General features: G+C 36.1%; 3 protein-coding genes across 4 annotated transcripts; 2 read left to right on the forward strand and 1 right to left on the reverse strand.

Annotated features, from left to right (window-relative positions):
- Positions 1-4: 4 nt before the first annotated feature.
- Positions 5-8,253, forward strand: LOC112565088. Of its 2 annotated transcripts, none has more exons than XM_025240348.1 (6): positions 5-3,141; positions 3,819-4,287; positions 4,724-4,991; positions 5,524-5,803; positions 6,385-7,128; positions 7,447-8,253. In XM_025240348.1, exons 1-6 carry the CDS (start codon positions 2,991-2,993, stop codon positions 7,899-7,901), a joined length of 2,367 nt encoding a protein of 788 aa, XP_025096133.1. In that variant the 5' UTR covers positions 5-2,990; the 3' UTR covers positions 7,902-8,253. The 2 variants fall into 2 exon arrangements, with proteins under 2 accessions (XP_025096133.1, XP_025096143.1); XM_025240358.1 differs by having other exon boundaries at positions 4,006-4,287.
- Positions 8,254-9,476: 1,223 nt separating this feature from the next.
- Positions 9,477-12,928, reverse strand: LOC112565106 (protein N-lysine methyltransferase METTL21A-like). Its single transcript, XM_025240394.1, has 5 exons — positions 12,712-12,928; positions 11,649-11,769; positions 10,776-10,924; positions 10,196-10,307; positions 9,477-9,813 (listed from the first exon to the last, which is right to left on the reverse strand). The coding sequence occupies exons 1-5, from the start codon at positions 12,754-12,756 to the stop codon at positions 9,584-9,586; spliced, it is 657 nt and encodes a 218-aa protein (XP_025096179.1). The 5' UTR covers positions 12,757-12,928; the 3' UTR covers positions 9,477-9,583.
- Positions 12,929-12,942: 14 nt separating this feature from the next.
- On the forward strand, positions 12,943-17,859 carry LOC112561137 (uncharacterized protein C7orf57 homolog). Its single transcript, XM_025233427.1, has 8 exons — positions 12,943-13,087; positions 13,724-13,906; positions 14,318-14,432; positions 14,920-15,225; positions 15,526-15,728; positions 16,087-16,123; positions 16,569-16,661; positions 17,507-17,859. The coding sequence occupies exons 1-8, from the start codon at positions 13,051-13,053 to the stop codon at positions 17,574-17,576; spliced, it is 1,044 nt and encodes a 347-aa protein (XP_025089212.1). The 5' UTR covers positions 12,943-13,050; the 3' UTR covers positions 17,577-17,859.
- Positions 17,860-17,881: the final 22 nt, after the last annotated feature.

Here is a 17,881-nt window from a genome sequence, read left to right on the forward strand (position 1 = left end):
GGAAGCTGCAGACTAGATTCAGCAGTTTAAGAGTATGTTTATTCTAAATACAGTTTCAGGCTTAACAATTAATATTTAAAGGTATTAGTTTTTCTATATTAGTTTTGATTTATAGTAACTGCCTGTAATCTTTGTCATCTGAAAAAGAAAATGTTTAATTAAGTAAATGAACATATTAAATGTGATTTTGTTTTTCATTTGTACTTTGTTTGTGCACTGTCCTATTGAATTTGAGTCACCAGTCTGTGAAAAGTTGTATTCAAAAACTTGATTAGTACTTTTAACATAAGTGTGGAGCTGTGCTCATTAAAAACAAATAAAATTGATTGATATAAAAGCAAGCATTATTTTGTCAGCATTTCCTAATTTTCAAGCATACAGCAAAGAAAACTATTTTAGGTTCAATAGAAAAGTAGCTTTAAACAAAATTAAGGCCAGTTATAAAAACTGCATACATGTACACTGTAATGCTATTAGTAATTGTTCCTTGTACAGTTTTGGCTCTGCTGGCAACAATACTGTATTGTAGTACCCTTTAGTTTGTTGAGACGTGCCCCCCATATGCAGCAGTGGTGTATTGTATGTATCTCATTTAATTTAGTAATTGTTCGTATTTGCAAATTTCTCATCTAGGCAATTTATAAGTAAGCAGGAAGTTACTTTTCTGATGAGAGCTGCTTAATAATTTCCAAATTTTTGGAAGTACTTCTGGCATTTGTTGAATGTATTGTTCAAGCCTGATATCAGTGCCTGTTGCACATATTTTGTAAGCAGTCTTTGTAAGTATTCTGATTTCAGCAACTTTTTACTTAAATGTTGTATGTATATTGTTTTCAGTCATTTGGATTAAAAGGAATTGTCTGAGTTTGCCATTATAAATGTTCCATTTACAGCTTTTTATCTGCATTAAGAACATTAGTGATTTTAGTCTAAAAATATGTGACAGGGTGGTTTTAGAAAACAGAGTTGTTTTCACAACTTTATATCTTAATTGTTGCAAATTAGTCATTTACTGAAGATTTTTTAAATGTAAAATTAGTAACCTATTATTTGGTTTCCTAGCAAATCGTCTGAAACTGTAGGCTTGAAGGAAATTTTAAATGTCTGTAGACCTGTTAAAATGCAAACAGAGAAGACCTAGGAGCTTTATTCATTTGTTGGTGTTAGGCTTACTTTCAGTATTGTGTGTGTCAGTGGTTTGGAAGCTTTGCAAGAGTGTTTATGTCCTAATCTGGTTGATTCATATTGTTTGATAAGATGCATGGCACATGAATATAATTTGTACCAAGTTGGCTATTTATACAACTGTAAGTAAACTTTCCTTTTCAGTTTTAATCTTTGTTCATTCATGATTTAATACTTTGAGCGTTGGGAAAATATCTATCATTCATGCAGATGCTCAGTTTGTCAGGTGAAAGACTAAAGTGGTTTTGGAGGGATGACTGAATCCTTAGTAACAAACAAGATGGTGCCTGCTGACATACGGGCACATTCCTTATATGCAGTGATGTTGAAGTTTCAGGACATGCAGTTATTAAAAGCAACAAGACCCACTGGATCACATGGAAATCTGTAAAAGCAGAAATTCATACAAACATGTCGGAAAGCAATCTTTGGCAATATTACCTTCGGCTTTCGTACTTGGGGAGGTTGGGGGTTACGCAAGGCAAATGTTTCACACTTTGTTAACTTTTGAAAGCACCAGCATGAAATTAGTGCTCACAGGTTTCATGCAAACTCTGCATTTAAAATCTGAATTGGATGGAGGAAAAAAAAACCTCAAGCCAAAACAATCATTTTTGCATTTTGATGAAGGATCATAATGCATTTAAGATTTTTCAGCAAATCGAACAAAAAAATAAACACATTTACGGGGTAGTATTCACATGTTTTACCCCTTCTACCTTTGTTGCTTTCTTCTTTCACAAATTTTTTTTATATCTTCTCCTTGAAGTCTTCTAAAATATTCAGTTTTGTAAAGCTCCACCTAAATTTCAAATAATACTATAGCGCTGTGGTGCCCAACCTTTCTCGGTCTCACCTGCCAGAACATGTAGGTTTTGCCAGAATTATGATGTTAAAAAATGAAATTAGGTTGTGTCTTGTTAAAATGAGCGGAGTGGATGTGACCCATAGGTTGGGCACACCTGCTATAGCGAAAATTAGCCATTGTGCATACTTGAGGCCATTTAACATCATTTAGTTCCTAATAACAATAACACTACATTGCTCTACATTTTCATCAACTTGTGCTACAGTAAATAAGATCAAGATTTATAGACTGTATGGATCTTTCCATATGCATTTCTAACTGTTCTTAGCATGACAGCTACCAGATTTCTTAGTAACCAACTTTGTATGAAAAACCTCTCAAACAAGTTGCATCTTGAAAGTGCTGATAACACTTCATAGGTGACAACACTCCGCTGCTGTATCAGCATTGTGTTGGTCTGTTTATCTTTCAACTGTAGTTCATAGCAAAGGTATCAAACTTTTTAATGCCACATTTGTGTCAAAAAACGATGATACAGTACAGAAGTCGAAATACAAAAAGCCTAATACACAAAACGGATTTAGATTCAACGATTTTAAATAAATACTTTATGCACTCTGCTGCTTACAAATCTTCAGGTATTTCACTTCGACAAAAATGGGTTTCTAATAAACTTCATCTTTTAACTAAATTGTTACAGCATAAAAAAAAATCAATTTAGAAGTAATATAATATGTCATTACTTTTGTTACATCTCTAGTCATATATATAGCTATGTTCATCTGTGTTGACACCTAAATATCTTGACTGTAATTGCGAATGAAAATGATAAACATTGAAAACAGTGTACTTGATGGCAAGGAACTTATAAAAGTTATTTTAATTATCGCTATTTCACACAGATGTATTGTACCACGAAAAGCATGTCATCTAAGCTTTCATTAGTGTATCTTTTAACTTCACAGTGTAGCTGGTGTTTATGTGAGAGTTTTTATAGATGTATATTTTTATCATGTCTGTAAAAAAACTAGTTCGTAAAGATAGACAAGCTTACCTGGCTTATGACAGGTGTGAATATCAGATGACAGAGTTATCAGCAAAGCCTACAGTTCAGATGTGGCCAGCTCTTTCACAGGCAGCTTTTGACAGTAAGTTGTGTTCATGCATTCTGTCGGAATAAAAATATCATTTGTGTGCACATGCACACACATGGAATGAGAGTAGGAGTGGTGTGTGTGTGAATGAGTGAGTGAGAGGGGAAGGAAAGTATAAAACAGCAGGCTTCCCTATTAAAAAAAAAATGAGGGCAGTCTTGTGATAAAGCCCTTGACAACACAAAAGTGAAGTATAAGTGTCACTGGTTCAAATCTCACCCCTGAAACATGATTGCCTTCTGAACCACCTGCCCTAACAGCGATCATTTGTTGTTTCAGCATAAAGCACCAACAGCCATTCCCAAAAAAGAAAAATGGTTGACTTTTTAATACTTTAATTTTCACTTTAAGAAAAAAAATTATGACAATGCTCGGTGATCAGAACTGTAGCTGTGTGAAACATTTTAATGGTACTAATATTTATTAAACATAATTGTATCCCTTCTATAATCCATTGAACACTTCTTCACTCAATTCCTCATTTTTGATCATATTCAGCACAGTGTCATCTGTTTGCTGTTGCCTGAATTTTCTTTGTTATAATTTAAGTATAGGATTATTTGAAGTCTTTCATGCATAGCATGTTGAACTCACCTCCACACATAGAAATGTGCTCTGCATATTATTATTATTTACCAAAGAAGTCGTCCATTTTATTTTCTTAATTCCAGGGATATTCTGTCAGCCTGTAACTACAGAGATGGACACTCAAGACCAAAATGACAATAACATTCCTATCTGTAGCATATGCAACTTAATCAGTTTTGACTTGAAACCTTTAGAGCACTGCAAGCATCTTGCTTGTCAGAAATGCCTAAATGCTTTAAAAAGCCATTCAGAAGAAGGATTTGTTTGCAGAAAGTGCACTGAATTGGGTGCAGTTGTCAAAGACTCAAGCAAAGAAGACCAGCTTTTATCATCACTAAAGCAAGAAGTGTCTGAACTGAAAGAACAGCAAATTTCACTTTCCCATTTTTCAGAGGAGGGCTCAGTAACAATGCTTGAAGAAACTGTTCAAAGTATTCGAAAAGCTGTTCTAGCAGCTAGCAAGCACTCTTTGTGCTTCGGCTGCCTTAATAACAGAAAGCAAAAGACACCGGATGTTACTTGTACAGACTGCAACATCAGTTTCTGTGAAGGGTAAATATAAATTTTCTGAAGGAACGAGAGCAGTACCCGTGCATGTTTCTGTTATGCTACCAAGGTGATGAGGCAGGTAGTGAAGTAAGGCACTTGTTGCTATTAAAAGAAAAGTGTCAGCAAACAGTGAACGTTTAAAGCAAGCTTGTACTCATATATGACGAAATGTTCTGATGCTATGATTTGGGAAATTTAGACTGATATTCATTATGGAATTACTGTTGTGTATGTGAGAGAAGTTTCTGTTCCAGTTAAAAATCGTGTTTACAGTCCATACTAAGGCTTCCACTTTTGCATGAGGCAGATTTATTGCTGGACTCGTATGCAAACCTTACACATTTTACTTACACAGTCCTCACACATTTTCTGTGGGGTTCATTTAGATCTTGTAACCTTTCAATTCACCTTCTGAACTTGAAGCGTTCACATGTCACAGGTGTGGCATAAACCATAAAGCCAGTAATGCAGACCATGTGATGTTACCTGAAAAACAAGATGATAAGCAGGAGAGGAAGACAACTAAGCCACGGTGTCACAAACACCCAGATGTGGTGATGGCCCTGTTCTGCAAAGACTGTGAGGTTGGCATCTGCCATGTGTGTGCCAAAACTCAACACTCACAGTGCTTGTCAGTGACCACTCAAATCAAGCTTGCACAAGAAGAAAAAGAGAGGTTAAGAGAGTGTTCCAACCAAAATTCTGAGGTAAGTCTGTCTTGCTGGTTGTTGTTTAGTTTATCTCTTAATTTTTTTTTTTTAATCTTGAGAAATGCAAATCTGACATAAAGCAGTCTTTAGAATAAGGACCTAGTCCTCTTAAAAACATTTGGTAAAACAATTGAATACTATCCTGTTATTATAAACAATTCTTTGTTAGTGATCTTTAGTGAAAGCTAAAGGTGACTTTTTTTATTTTTACATTGTTTTATTGCTGCAAGGACATTGACTAATAAAGATTTGTTGAATTGTTTCGGAGAGTTGGCATCAATAATGCTTTGTTCATTTGTATTTACTTTTGTATTTTTAGGTCTATGGCTTATTGACATATGTTGGAAAGTCTGGAGGACTCTTTGTTTATCCAAGTGTGTAAACATGTCACACAAAAATCTGATGACAGCTTTTAGAAGGTTTTAATCATATATGCTGAGTACAAATAGCAGTCTTATTTTTGTAGATTTGTGACCATCACAAACATGAGACAATTATCAGAAATAAGAAATGCACAAACTTCTCTTAGGTGGTGAAGGTGTTCTTTGAGGAGCAACAGCAGACAAAGGAAGCCTTGATTACCCTGACTAATTTGAAGAAAGAGTCACAGGCCAAAATCAGAGCATTCTTTTCCACCTTGATCAAGGCTTGCATGGATACAGAAGGGACATTGCTGCATGAACTAGAAATGACCGTATCTGATCATGTGGATACTCTGCAGGAACAGGTGCAAGCCTGGGTTCATCTCCAACAGCAGACCCAGCAACTGCTGGAGTTGGCAGACCTCATCCCTTTGCTTTACCCTGGAGGTATTTTGAAGAAGTATACTTCAACAACATGGTGTTTTAAATTCTTACCAGAGTCCTTACCTGAAATTAAGCTCAATGTTAGTGGTATTTGTTTTCAAAAGTGTGTTGTAATACTTTAGTTAAATATTAGGATGTAAAAGGACATATGGGTTGGTCTAAATTCTAATTTTGTTGTTGAAAGCCACAGCTAATGTGAGAGCTTTGAGCATGTTATAATGAGGGCTTTCTGTAACAATGAGTCTACTTTCACAGTGATGCCTGAAATGACATCTTAACCTCTTGTCCAAACAGAGGTGAGAATTGTGATGCTCAAATTCTTGTATCTGTTGCTTGGAACAGAGTTATTCGGTTTGAGAACCTTGCAATAAACTAAATGCAGGCCTTTTAAAATAGTTCTAAAATAAGTTTTCATGTAGAGAAGCCTTTAAAACATGCTTCTGCCCCTGCCCATCACTGAAAAATAATACTTGAGAGAGGGTCATGAGATGAAATGCAATGAAATGAAATGAAAGATTATTAGACGAGCAGTATTTTATTGAGGGCTTTGTTTTCTATCAGTTTGGATTTGTTTTTCTTCTTAGATCTCTTGCCTTTGTCTGCTGCTACCAAAATTGTTCTCAATAAACTGATGCGGCAAGGTGAAAACCTAGTGGCATCAGCACCTCCAGCTATGACCTTGTCACTTTGCCTGGACCAGTCCTCACAACGTGCGGTGGTCAAACGCATAAACGAGATAGGCCAGACTGCTTTGACCATACATACACATGCTTTTCTTACACTGAAAGAGGTCACCACTACATCCTTCAAGGTCTTGGGAGAACACAGTGAGCCCTTAGTCACTGGATTATTGCTGGTGAACCCACAGCTCCTCATTGCTGCTGACTTCAACAACCACTGTCTCAAAGCGCTGCGAAGAGAAACTGGCAGGAAGGAGTGGTCTGTAACGAATGTCCTGAAACTGAAATGCAGGCCGCACAGCATCACATTAATTCCTAAATTTGAAGGAGGAAATGAAGTTGCTTACAGCTCTGAGACAGCCAAACTCAACAACCGTTCAGCTCATTCTGCACCAAAAGGTCATGTTGAGCAGCACTTGGAAAGTGATGAAGGGAAAATTTCAGATGACCAGACAGTGCCATTGGTAGATAAGCCCTTGGTAGATGATACAGAACAAGTAGCAGTATCTTCTCCAGACGGCCATTATCTGGTGGCATCAATTCCCATCATGCCATCTGCACAGATGTCTGTGATTTATTCTATACAGACTGATCGAGGATACTGGGGCTTAGCCAGTATTAACAAGTCACTTGTCGCCTCACACTTAGGTAAAAAGAAAACTAGTTATCTAGAGTATGATAGTAATATTCAATTTTCTACATTTTACTAAAATTTATATGGAATTTTTACTTTTAAAGGTACATGTCCTTTAGCAGATGTGCATAGAATAGAATGTTCAGTGGTCTTTCACTCTTTTAAGATGAGTTTTGATCCATACTCCCCAGTGGAAAGGACATTTTTCTGCATTACATTCAGGGGTTTTGAGAATGAGAGGATCTGGTTGGAAATGCTGTTGTCATATAAAGCTTCTTACTGCAGTTCTGTATAACAATTATTATTGTATCACATTAAAACATGTTGTGCAGATCAAGGTCGAGCTGATCTTGCCATCCTTAACGAAAAAGGGATCCATCAACGTCTGCTTCCCTTAACTTCCCCGTCATCTTCTGATGTCTTGGTTTCACCTCGACACCTTGCTATTGCTGATCAGGGGTCCCGCATTATAGTGTCAGATCAAGGCAAAAAAGCAGTCTTTTTACTGGCTTCCGATGGAAAAGTTCTCTTCACCTTTACCGGTCATGGTGGTCAACATCTGGACCGACCCGAGGGCCTGTGCGTGGACAGTCAAGGACACACGTTTGTTGTGGACAGTACTCATAACTCTCTGATAATGCTCACCAGTTCTGGACACCTCTTACGCCAAACAATGCAAGGTTACTATGGCCTTAATTGCCCTCAGGCCGTTTGTGTGGACAGAAACAGTCAGATCTACATTTCTAATCATAGTGGCAAAGTACTTAATGTTTATGAAATGCTGTGAGCCCTGAGGCCTTAGCCATGTTCATGGTCCATACAATCCATACATCCTGTTGGCACCAGATTCAGTCTGATGTCATTTGAAAATCTTATGCATGGCTTGTTATTTTGATCACTTTATATTTTTTGATTTGCATCATCAACTTTAAGGCATTCTATTCTGTTAATTTTTTGTTTAGTTATACTGATCAAGAATCTGGATGTTTTAAAGTAGGCTGTGTAACCAAATAAGTGTTCCAATTAGTGGTTTTGTCAGTGATCCCCTTAAAGGTAAAATTGCACACACCACCCTGAGCCTTTGAATTGACAATCACTTGAATAGTGAATAGGCAGAGTGTAACAATGCAGGAATAGATTAAAATTTATTTTTAAAAACTGTGTTGTATTAATATAAACTTGTTTATTTTTCTTAGATATAAGTGAAATTAATAGTTATAAGTGAAATTTTTTCCTGCCTTTCTAGTAATATTCTGCGTATCACTTAATGCAGTCCACTAACATTTTGGAAGCTGTGTTTTTGTGGTTTATAACTGCAGTTTTTTTTTAATAACTATAACAGAAAGGAGAATTTTGTGTTTAACATACAGAATAGATCCTTAAAAGAATTCATTTTATCACCTTGACTGCTGATGAATGTGGCTGATGATTCAACTGGTTGTGCATTATACGTTAAATATGGGAGGTATTTTCACTTTTCCATGCATAAATCTGATCAGGAAAATGCAACATTCTGCAACTTCTAATAATGCTTTTCTTGCACTTCACCACAGTGCGCTGTACCAGACATGCAGTTATCATTGTGGGTTTGATAGATTGTTTCTATGAAAAGACAGTTGGTGAGTGGAAAAAACTGCTGTCAAATGACCTAAGAGATTGTTTTCAACAAGCGTATTCTTCCTTAACAACTAATAAGTATAATAGCTAGCCACAGGTTTCAAACCAACTGTGAATGTCATGTGATGTGGCACATGAAATTATATCATTTTATATGTAATATAATAATATACCATTATTCTATACATTATATGATTTTGTCATTTTATAGACATATTTTATATTACATATTACAATTATAAATGTATATCGTGCTGTGTGGGTAATAAAATCTAGTTCATGACAGCATGCAGATCTGTACAATTTAATCTTAAATACTATTTATTTTTTAGCTTTCGGTTGTTAAAAACGTATGAATGGCCATTATTTTGTCTGACTCTACCCATACTTTTGAAATCTGCTAGCTGTCTTTTACATACATTTACTTCGAATAAATGGTAAAAACCTCTCCTGTATATAAAATATTGGATATTTTAAAAGCTTAGTATAAATATATTTCTTGGATCAGCAGTTATATGGATTAGGTTTCTGAATACCTTGTAAAAGTGCAGTAACCATATGATATACAACAACCTCTAGATTGCTTGGGAGAGGTGAAGGAAGAAAATAACACAATGAGTCAATAATTTAATATTTTTTAACTCAGTGAAGCCTGAGAATAAATGCATATAAAAATATGTACATAGAAACCCATTTCTACTTTTCTACTAGTTTTATTTTCTTTCTGCAGAATATATTCTATTTCTCACGAGTCAAAGTGCACCACCGATAAAGTAAAATGCTGCTCCATTTTCGAAAGAAAATTAGTGTCTCTGTCATATCGAATTAGACAAGACAGAAATACTCTTGTTTTTATTGTAGTGAAATGAAGAAGAGTCGCAGGAGATCTGGAAATGTTTCCTCCACATATATGATGTCTGCTCCTAAAATGACATCAAAGTCAGGAAAACTATAGATATTATCACGTGTCCAGTCAAGTTCTTCCACAGTGATTAAATAGTTTCCAGAATTAAAATTATCTGCAATAACAGCTTCTAGATGCGGTAACACCTCAAATCTCTCTGTGACTGTTACATCTCCTCCTGAAAACAATGAGACAAGTGTGACAAAAACACATTTCATATTGTTTTGTGAATTTCTGTAAAAAAGCATCACACTAGAACCTCACAAAGTGGTGCTGGCAGCAGCCAACAATAGAATAAAAAGGCTGTGTTTATTACCATCTTCCCATCATCTATCATTACAGAAACCACGTAACCAAAGTGGGTACAAAAGAAAATTACACAAATAATTGGTTCATATAGACCCCATTATTCAAGAGTGGCCCGACTTCTCACTCAGCGTATCACAGAGAAGGTTGGAGCCATCCCTTGTGTTCCATCCTGTTTCTCTAAACTGTTTGTCTGCAGACTGTTCATTTCCTTTGACTCATGCATATAGGCAAAACCTGAACATCTACATTACCTGCCAGAGCAGCTACCATGCCAACCAGTCCAGTTCCTGCCCCTAGCTCCAGAACCCGTTTCCCAAACACGATCTCTTGATGCTTCACAAGATAGTCACACAGCACCACAGCCTAAGGCAGAAGATATTCACTTTCTTTAGTTAAGCTCCTTTACCTAGATGGTCAAAAGGGGACTTGGGAGAGAAAGCCAGTAATAATATGATTGTGGTCTTTAGATGTCCTTGTTAACAACATCATGTTGAGAAACTTCAATCTGCATGCTTACTAAACCAATTCCATGTACCAACTTCATTTTCTTAAACTTTTTGCATCTTAAACATGCGATTGCTTTTATCTTTAGGTTTGTGGGTGCTGCAAAATGAAGCTAGAGTGAATCTTGCCTTAAAGTGATTTGTAGATTATAGGGTAGAAACAGTCTTAATGTTATCTTTTTCAAGTTAAGGATAATTTTTGCCACAATTATAACTGATTCATGCATATTTGACATTCATTGACAATTATGTATTATAAAATGATACTCAACAGATCAGTCTAACTTTCATGGGTCAAAAATCAAGTCTACCAAGATCTAAAACATACAGAATCCCAAACCACTGCAGCCACACCAAGCTTGCCCCAGTCTTGCTGGATTCTCAAGGTCTGACCCAGGAAGTTAAACTCCCGTTGTCGCTTGTGGAAAGGCAGCACATTCTCTTCCTTATACAGTGCAAGAGCCATCACGTTCTCTGCTGATCTCAAAATCATGAGTATGAAATTTTTAAAAATGCAAATTTATGATAAAAGTGAATGTTCATAGTATATGTAATGATCTGGGCCAGTTCTGTCAAGTGCATTAGGCATTTATCCAGAATATATGGAGGGAATGAAGTGATATGAAAAGACTGAGAAGAGAGGGCTTCACTATTAGGTCTTAAGCTTAAATGTGATGACCCCCAAAAAACTTAAAAATGCTCCTCATCCTAATGAATTTTTTTGTCTGCTTTCCCACCCACCCCAAAAAAACTCTTTAACCTGTGGCTCTTATCTGGTACTTTACAAAGGACAGTAGGACATTGAACTATGTGCACTTTTGGGTCAAAATGCAATCCTTGAGTGTGGGTGTTTTCCCGAGAAGGCATTGGTACTTCCAGATAAAAAAAATTTTTTAAAGTACAAGATAGGCTACGATGGGACTGTTCTAAATATATATTTCTCTTTGTGAAATCAAAATGATAAGCTGGATAATGTGTAACTTTTAAGAAGTTTATTTCATCAGACTTGCACAAGATGCATGTAACACTCAATATTTTTAAACAGAAAATGGTCTATAATGGTTTCACTATGATCATAAACTCTTCTGGGTCTGAAATGTATATAATGCTTTAATGACCATTACAAATGTTAAATGCTGTCCTTTTTTCAACACACTGAACAAAATTTTACTTATTTAAAGGAAACAAGCAAAGACAATACCATCTTGCACTTGCTGATTTGAACAAATGACAAACTTTTCGTTGCCTTTTGCTGATTCTTGAAAACATTGACTAGAGCCCAAGTCATCTTCATGAAGATTTTGACCAGTGATAAATTTCTGCTGACAAAATTGTTAGGATACTGTCGTTTGTTTTTAATTGAAAGACAATAGTCCTACTGCATTTTTTCCTGCCTATAGTGATTCTCCATTTGGCACATTATAGTCATCAAAACGTCTGTATTCTACCCCAACTCACTCAGCCATGCACATCATGCAAGCTTGATCTGTGTGTCACAGTCACAAACATCAAATAATTGGGAATTTATTTCGACCCAAAAGCACATCGACCTGAGTCGGATCGACTCTGTCATGATAAAATTGTTCCACCATAAGTCGAATCGACCCAAGTCCAAAAGACGAATCAAATACGATGACACAGCTTTTATACACACCTATTAGAATTAGATGTAACCGAAAGTCTGCAGATGTATTTAGAATGAACCATAACAACGAAAATAAAGAATTAAGGCAAACTTTTCTTTTAAAAAAATTGTTTTGTTTATATATATACGTACGTGGAAAGATGTGAGCTATGTTTGCTTGAATAATGCTTGGCTCTTGGAAACAAATGACATTTCCAGCTATTTGTGTCATCAGTGATACGACTTGTTGGGACTATTAAATATTTTTATCTTGCGTGGGACGATTTGGCTAAGGCAGGGGTCGCCTAGCGTGAGGTGGGCATTGTTGAGTGCCACGATCAGAACATCTGCATCGCGTGTTTATTGACATTATTAAAACTGCATGAACATAACAACGTATATGCGTCCTTGGTTATACGCGTGTGCATCTATTCTGACTGGGGCATGAAACTTTCAACTTTAGTACATGTAGGCGGGGAGAGCCTCGAGTCTATACTAGACCCCACCGCCTAGCCTAGGTTTTTCACGTTCACATGTTTGCATATACGCGCACACAATCACACAGAGACATATGCTTCTACAAACACCTCATCACAACATTAACTATTGACTGCTCACAGTGTTATTATACTGTTAATACCTGGTTCAAAAGAACAAGAAGAGTTGCAATACACGTATTCATCATACCGGGGTTCGAATTAAATACTACACGAACATTTCTACTGCAAGAAGTTGATACCAAAAAGACATTTTAAACTAACTAAACAGGTTTAATGTCCGGTCTGTGTCAAGATAGCGGTAGAAACAAACTTTGAATATTTCCACTTGGACCTTCCCCGTTCCATATTTTTAAACAGGAAGTAGAAATCAGCAACCTCTTCCTGTTCCAGGTCGTATCCATAGACAACGTGACGCTGTCAGATCACAGCCGACTTCTCGTCAAGGAGTGTTAATTGCCAATTTTTGGTGTTTCTAGCTAATGATGTCAGGCCTTAATCATAAACCCAACGAAGCCGGTGCGTTTTAATTCATATTATCCATGTCCACTTTTGATATCTGCTTTGTACCTTTCGGGGGTTTCTATATTTTAAAAGGGGTTAAGCAACGATCATCGCAATTGCGACGATACGTACATCAGAAATTCAAACGTACATTCAAGTAATCACGATCGGGAGTAGGAGAAAAATTGCCTAGCATGTCTTTAAGGTTAAATATTCAACCAGTTTGAAAGAAACAATTTTATTTGAGTTAGTTGGACTGGAAAAACAAATTGTTAAAATGAAACACAAATATCGTACATACACGACAAGCATTAATTTTTGAAGGCCTGTCGAGGCTGACAGTTTTAAAAATATGTGGTGCCAGTTTTCTGGTGAATTTGAAATGTACTGATTACACGGAACAATGTAAAAGTTCTCATGCATCACTCCTCATATATAGACTATTAGTGTATCATGTCATATAAATTCTAAATTATATTAAAAAACGTGCAACCATGTTATAAATATGGGAATACTTTCTTCATGTAGCATCATAAACACAATAGCTTAACTATCATAAGGTCTGTATTTATTTACACAACAGTTCTAGTGTATTATACTCTGAATAGTGTAGAACTTTTTTAATGTGAAAAGTGCATGCTTCCGTGACAGGGTGGTTTTACCATGCACCAACTAAGAAAGAGACAGACTACCAGCCTGTGGGTGCTCCACCACCATCTCAGATCCCAGGTCTTGGGCAGATGGAGGAGTTTGAGCAAGAAAAGCCAAAGGAACTGGTTTTCAGAGAAACAGATACAAAATACATCCGTTTGGCCAAGATGGGAGGGAGAAAAGGTAAATCACAAGTTAAAAAAACACAACCCAAACTCTTTCTCTCCAAAGCTAGATCATCTATGAAATTCATAACTGTTTTTGCGCATGTGTGTATATGTGCAAGTATGCATATATCCATTACCATCTTCAGGAAATGGAGTTTTGAGGGTCTGTGCATAATGCTACCTGCATGGATTTTTGTTAAAGATCATATTAGAGACAGTAAAAGAATTTTCCTAATGGTATATATGGTTTAAATATGCAGTTCAGTCTTCAAGTGAGACCAGGACTAGACAATTACAAAAGACAAGTTTACCATAGGAAGTGTTTCCTATCATAAGTGTGAAAGTAATATTGAAACTGTTCTTTTAATATGCATGCAAATATATTCATCTTGGTAACATATTCTTAACCATGTTTACACCTCTGCAGATCTGCTTACCATAAACTCTAATTCAGCAAATACATCAGAGCCCGTTTCGTATCCACGCTGTGACTGGTTTTATCTGGAGGACAATGCTCTGGAAGACAAACCCAAGGAGGACAAGTAAGTTTTTGTCATCTGCATTATGCAATAGTACATGTTCTGTTTGAACAGATCTAGCACAACTGTTATTTCTTTCAGTGTCAGAAAATAATATTGCACGCCAATCAATATTATCATAGTTAGGTGGGAAAACAGTGTTCATAAATGTACATACCTTGAAACTTTCACATTCATGCATAAGCTATTTGTTCTTTCATTGCGCCAGATGACTGGCCAATGCCAGTTTGCCCCACTTCAATTGTACTTCACTGTTTAATGCCAACTTTCTCCACCTAGTTGGTAAACTGAACTCAATGACATGCAAAACTATGATAAATTTCAAAATAACTTCAAATATACAACAGTATTTCATTCAGTACTGCTGCCTACCTTCCTTTAAATATAAACATCATTGATCCTTGTGCTAAGGAAAGACTTTTTCTTTTAAACTGTTGAATATTGAATATTCCTTTCATATAAAGGCTATAATAGAATTATTGTATTATAGGAAATGGGAGTTTTTGCTGCCAGAGTATATGGTACACCATGCTTATCAGCCTCATGGTGATACAGCTGCAGAAGCCAGTAATGGTGTTCCCATGAGACGTCCACCCTATGCAACAGAAAATCAGTCTTGTTTCTACCAAGATGGACATTCATTGTCAGATAAAACTGTGTCACTCCCTGAAATAAAGCGACCAGGATATGGTACACGAAATGCAAAAGCAGCCAACAGCAAACAGCCAACCTTTGACAAAGACAATCCTCTAAGTTCTCAGGCACTGAAAAATCATCCCCGTCCAAATTACCAGCTGTGAGTATCATGCCATACATTTTAGGTTGTTTCTCTCAAACTATGACCATAATTGCTTCTCAATCATTCAATATAAATGTCTAACATTGTAATGCATATTTTATTTCAACAAAGTTGGTTAAGCACTTCATCTCTAAAAGTCACTCAAGTAATTTTTATTTTGATGGCATTATGGTAACTATAATATGCTTCATCACTCTTAGTATGAATTATTTATTCCCCTAAGAAGCATTATGAACTGTTTCACACACAATTTTATGTTTTTAGATGTGGACTTTCATTTTCTTCCATTTTTTCCAGCCAACACGTAAAGGATTCTGAAACTACATGTCTAAACTACTTTCAAACTCCTATGAACGAGAGTGGCATGAGCAGAATCGTACAAAGCAGGCTGAGCAGCACGGTGAAGCTCCCACTATGGTCAAAGAAGAGAAGACAGTGCAGGGGGAGCACAACACCAATGACGGTCATTCTCCTCCCACTGGTGCCACACGTTCTGGCAGGTTAATATCTCAGAATCTCCCATATTTCTCTTTCTTCCTCTTTTGATGGCTAACCACTTTGCACGAATAGTATTATGGGCTCTCCTCAAACTGCCTTTCACAACTGTTTGTCCCATATAACTTGAAATGTGTTTATCTGGACTTTAAGGTTCCACATAACTTCTTAAGTAGTTACACGCAAGAACAACATTGCAAAGTGAATCATGCGCTGCCATTTATTCTTGGGGTTTTGTAACAATTAATATGATTCTTGGATTAAAATTTCCAAAAAAAATGTTAGCATGTTGCTTAAGAAGTTAAGTGATGTGGATTTTAAGTCCATAACATGTCATGGCTACATAATCTGACATCATTGTAGGATCATTCAGCAGTCGACTACTTGACATTATAAATAGGTTTGTAGCTACTTCTTATAAGATTTCATTTCCTTGCTTAAAGTGAGCATTTAGCCACAAACACTCACTTAGACATAGGGATAGACGTTTTGAAAAAGTTTTTTACAGTCTTAAAATGGAGTGTATATATAATTAGTATTACTCCATGGTTCTAGATTTGTTGCTGGTAAAACATTAATAATTTCCCTCTTTTCTCAAGTGTCATCATGCATGTGTGCAAATGAGCTTGTGCACATAGGTTTGTTTTGTAAGCCTTTATGTGACAAAAATAGAAGCAGGGAACCTCTCGACGCATGTTCCTTTAAGTGTTTGTTGAATCATTTAGAAGTTAGAACAAGCATTGTAGTAGAAATTGTGTGTGTGTATGAGAGAGAGAGAGCATGCACACATACATGTACCCCTATGTGTATGTAAAGACAATAAAAGATTACTTTTAAATTACTAGGAGAAATTCTGGCCCTAAAGCCATCGCCAAAAATACACAGTCAAGCAAAAAGAAGGAAGATGAACTGAAAAAAGAGCCTTTCAAACTGAGCAAGTAAGTAATTTACAGAGCTGTAATGCAAAGTAACCCATACAGAAACTATGACCATCACAAATTAAACATAGTGATGTTGCTAATGTAATGAGCTTATACACCGATCTGTGCCCTACTCTCCACAAGCATATTAAATTGCTGACTCCTTGACACACATACTTGGTGTCAGATACAGACTGTAAAGGATGCATTTCAAATTTACAGAATAACTTACAAAATGTTTATCAAAAAACTCTCAAGAAATTTACCTATCAATTAATGATATTTCTTCCTCGGAATATCTGACAATTAATATTGTCACTAGGATTAAAATGTTACATCTTTCATGGATCCATGGAGAGAAAAGATCTAAATATGAATAAAAGAAACAAACTGCATGAAATGGATAGGATAAATCATTGCTTTGAATAATTCTTGCTGTAGCGTATGCTCTATGAATTCATGAAGCTTTGCATATAGCCATAAGCTTTTGCATTCACACACGCATAACCTAGCTATTGCTATGTGTCCAACTGACAAAATGTGAAAGAGTCCAGAATATCACAAACCCTGAAGATCTGCAAACCTACCAAATGTTGGTAACTTACAGACAGATGCCACTTCTTGTTAGTTCACTTTGAGCTGCCATTAATCCTTCCATTATGCATGCACTTACAATGTGTTAAGCCACCATACACTCAAGATGAATGCCTCCTCTGGACCAGGTCAGCAATGCTCAAAATGATTTTTAAATAACATATGCTTTCATCAAGAAAAGAATATGTGTTTATATTTGCATGTTTTGTAATTATGTACAAGTAATGTTTAATTGTTTAATGAGATTTTTGTAAAAATGTTTTTGACAGGTTCAAGAATGTCCCTGCTCGTGTTGACACGCACCAAATACCAGAAGTGCTTGCTGCTGTTGGACATTAGAGAAAGAGCTGTTGGTGGTTTATTAAGACCTATGCTCTCTTCTCTATTCTGGAAGCAAGATATAAATTATTATAAGAACATAAAATATTTCACAGAGGCACTTGATGTCTCCTGTAAGCACTAACAATAATTTTAAATAAAATAGACTTTTACTGTCATTTAGCATATGAATATCTACAAGCCCAAACACTGTTTGGACTTTTGTTCATGACTGATACAGTTACCTATAATTTACATATGCTGTGCTGTGCAAACATTGCAATTAAAAGAATGATTATAATAATGCCTTTTAGTTTGTTTTTTTT

The sequence above is a fragment of the Pomacea canaliculata genome, linkage group LG1, assembly GCF_003073045.1.
Source record: "Pomacea canaliculata isolate SZHN2017 linkage group LG1, ASM307304v1, whole genome shotgun sequence".
NCBI lineage: Eukaryota > Metazoa > Mollusca > Gastropoda > Architaenioglossa > Ampullariidae > Pomacea > Pomacea canaliculata.

Coding starts and splice junctions, on each gene's coding strand:
- LOC112565088 (XM_025240348.1), top strand. CDS start 2,991: ATGTATATTTTTATCATGTCTGTAAAAAAACTAGTTCGTAAAGATAGA. Junction 4,992..5,523: donor GTTCCAACCAAAATTCTGAG/GTAAGTCTGTCT, acceptor AACTTCTCTTAG/GTGGTGAAGGTGTTCTTTGA. Junction 7,129..7,446: donor ACTTGTCGCCTCACACTTAG/GTAAAAAGAAAA, acceptor CATGTTGTGCAG/ATCAAGGTCGAGCTGATCTT.
- LOC112565106 (XM_025240394.1), bottom strand. CDS start 12,756: ATGATGAATACGTGTATTGCAACTCTTCTTGTTCTTTTGAACCAG. Junction 11,770..12,711: donor TTCTTGTTCTTTTGAACCAG/GTATTAACAGTA, acceptor CAATTTTGTCAG/CAGAAATTTATCACTGGTCA. Junction 10,308..10,775: donor CTGCAGTGGTTTGGGATTCT/GTATGTTTTAGA, acceptor CTTCTGCCTTAG/GCTGTGGTGCTGTGTGACTA.
- LOC112561137 (XM_025233427.1), top strand. CDS start 13,051: ATGATGTCAGGCCTTAATCATAAACCCAACGAAGCCG. Junction 15,226..15,525: donor CCCCGTCCAAATTACCAGCT/GTGAGTATCATG, acceptor CATTTTTTCCAG/CCAACACGTAAAGGATTCTG. Junction 16,662..17,506: donor GAGCCTTTCAAACTGAGCAA/GTAAGTAATTTA, acceptor TGTTTTTGACAG/GTTCAAGAATGTCCCTGCTC.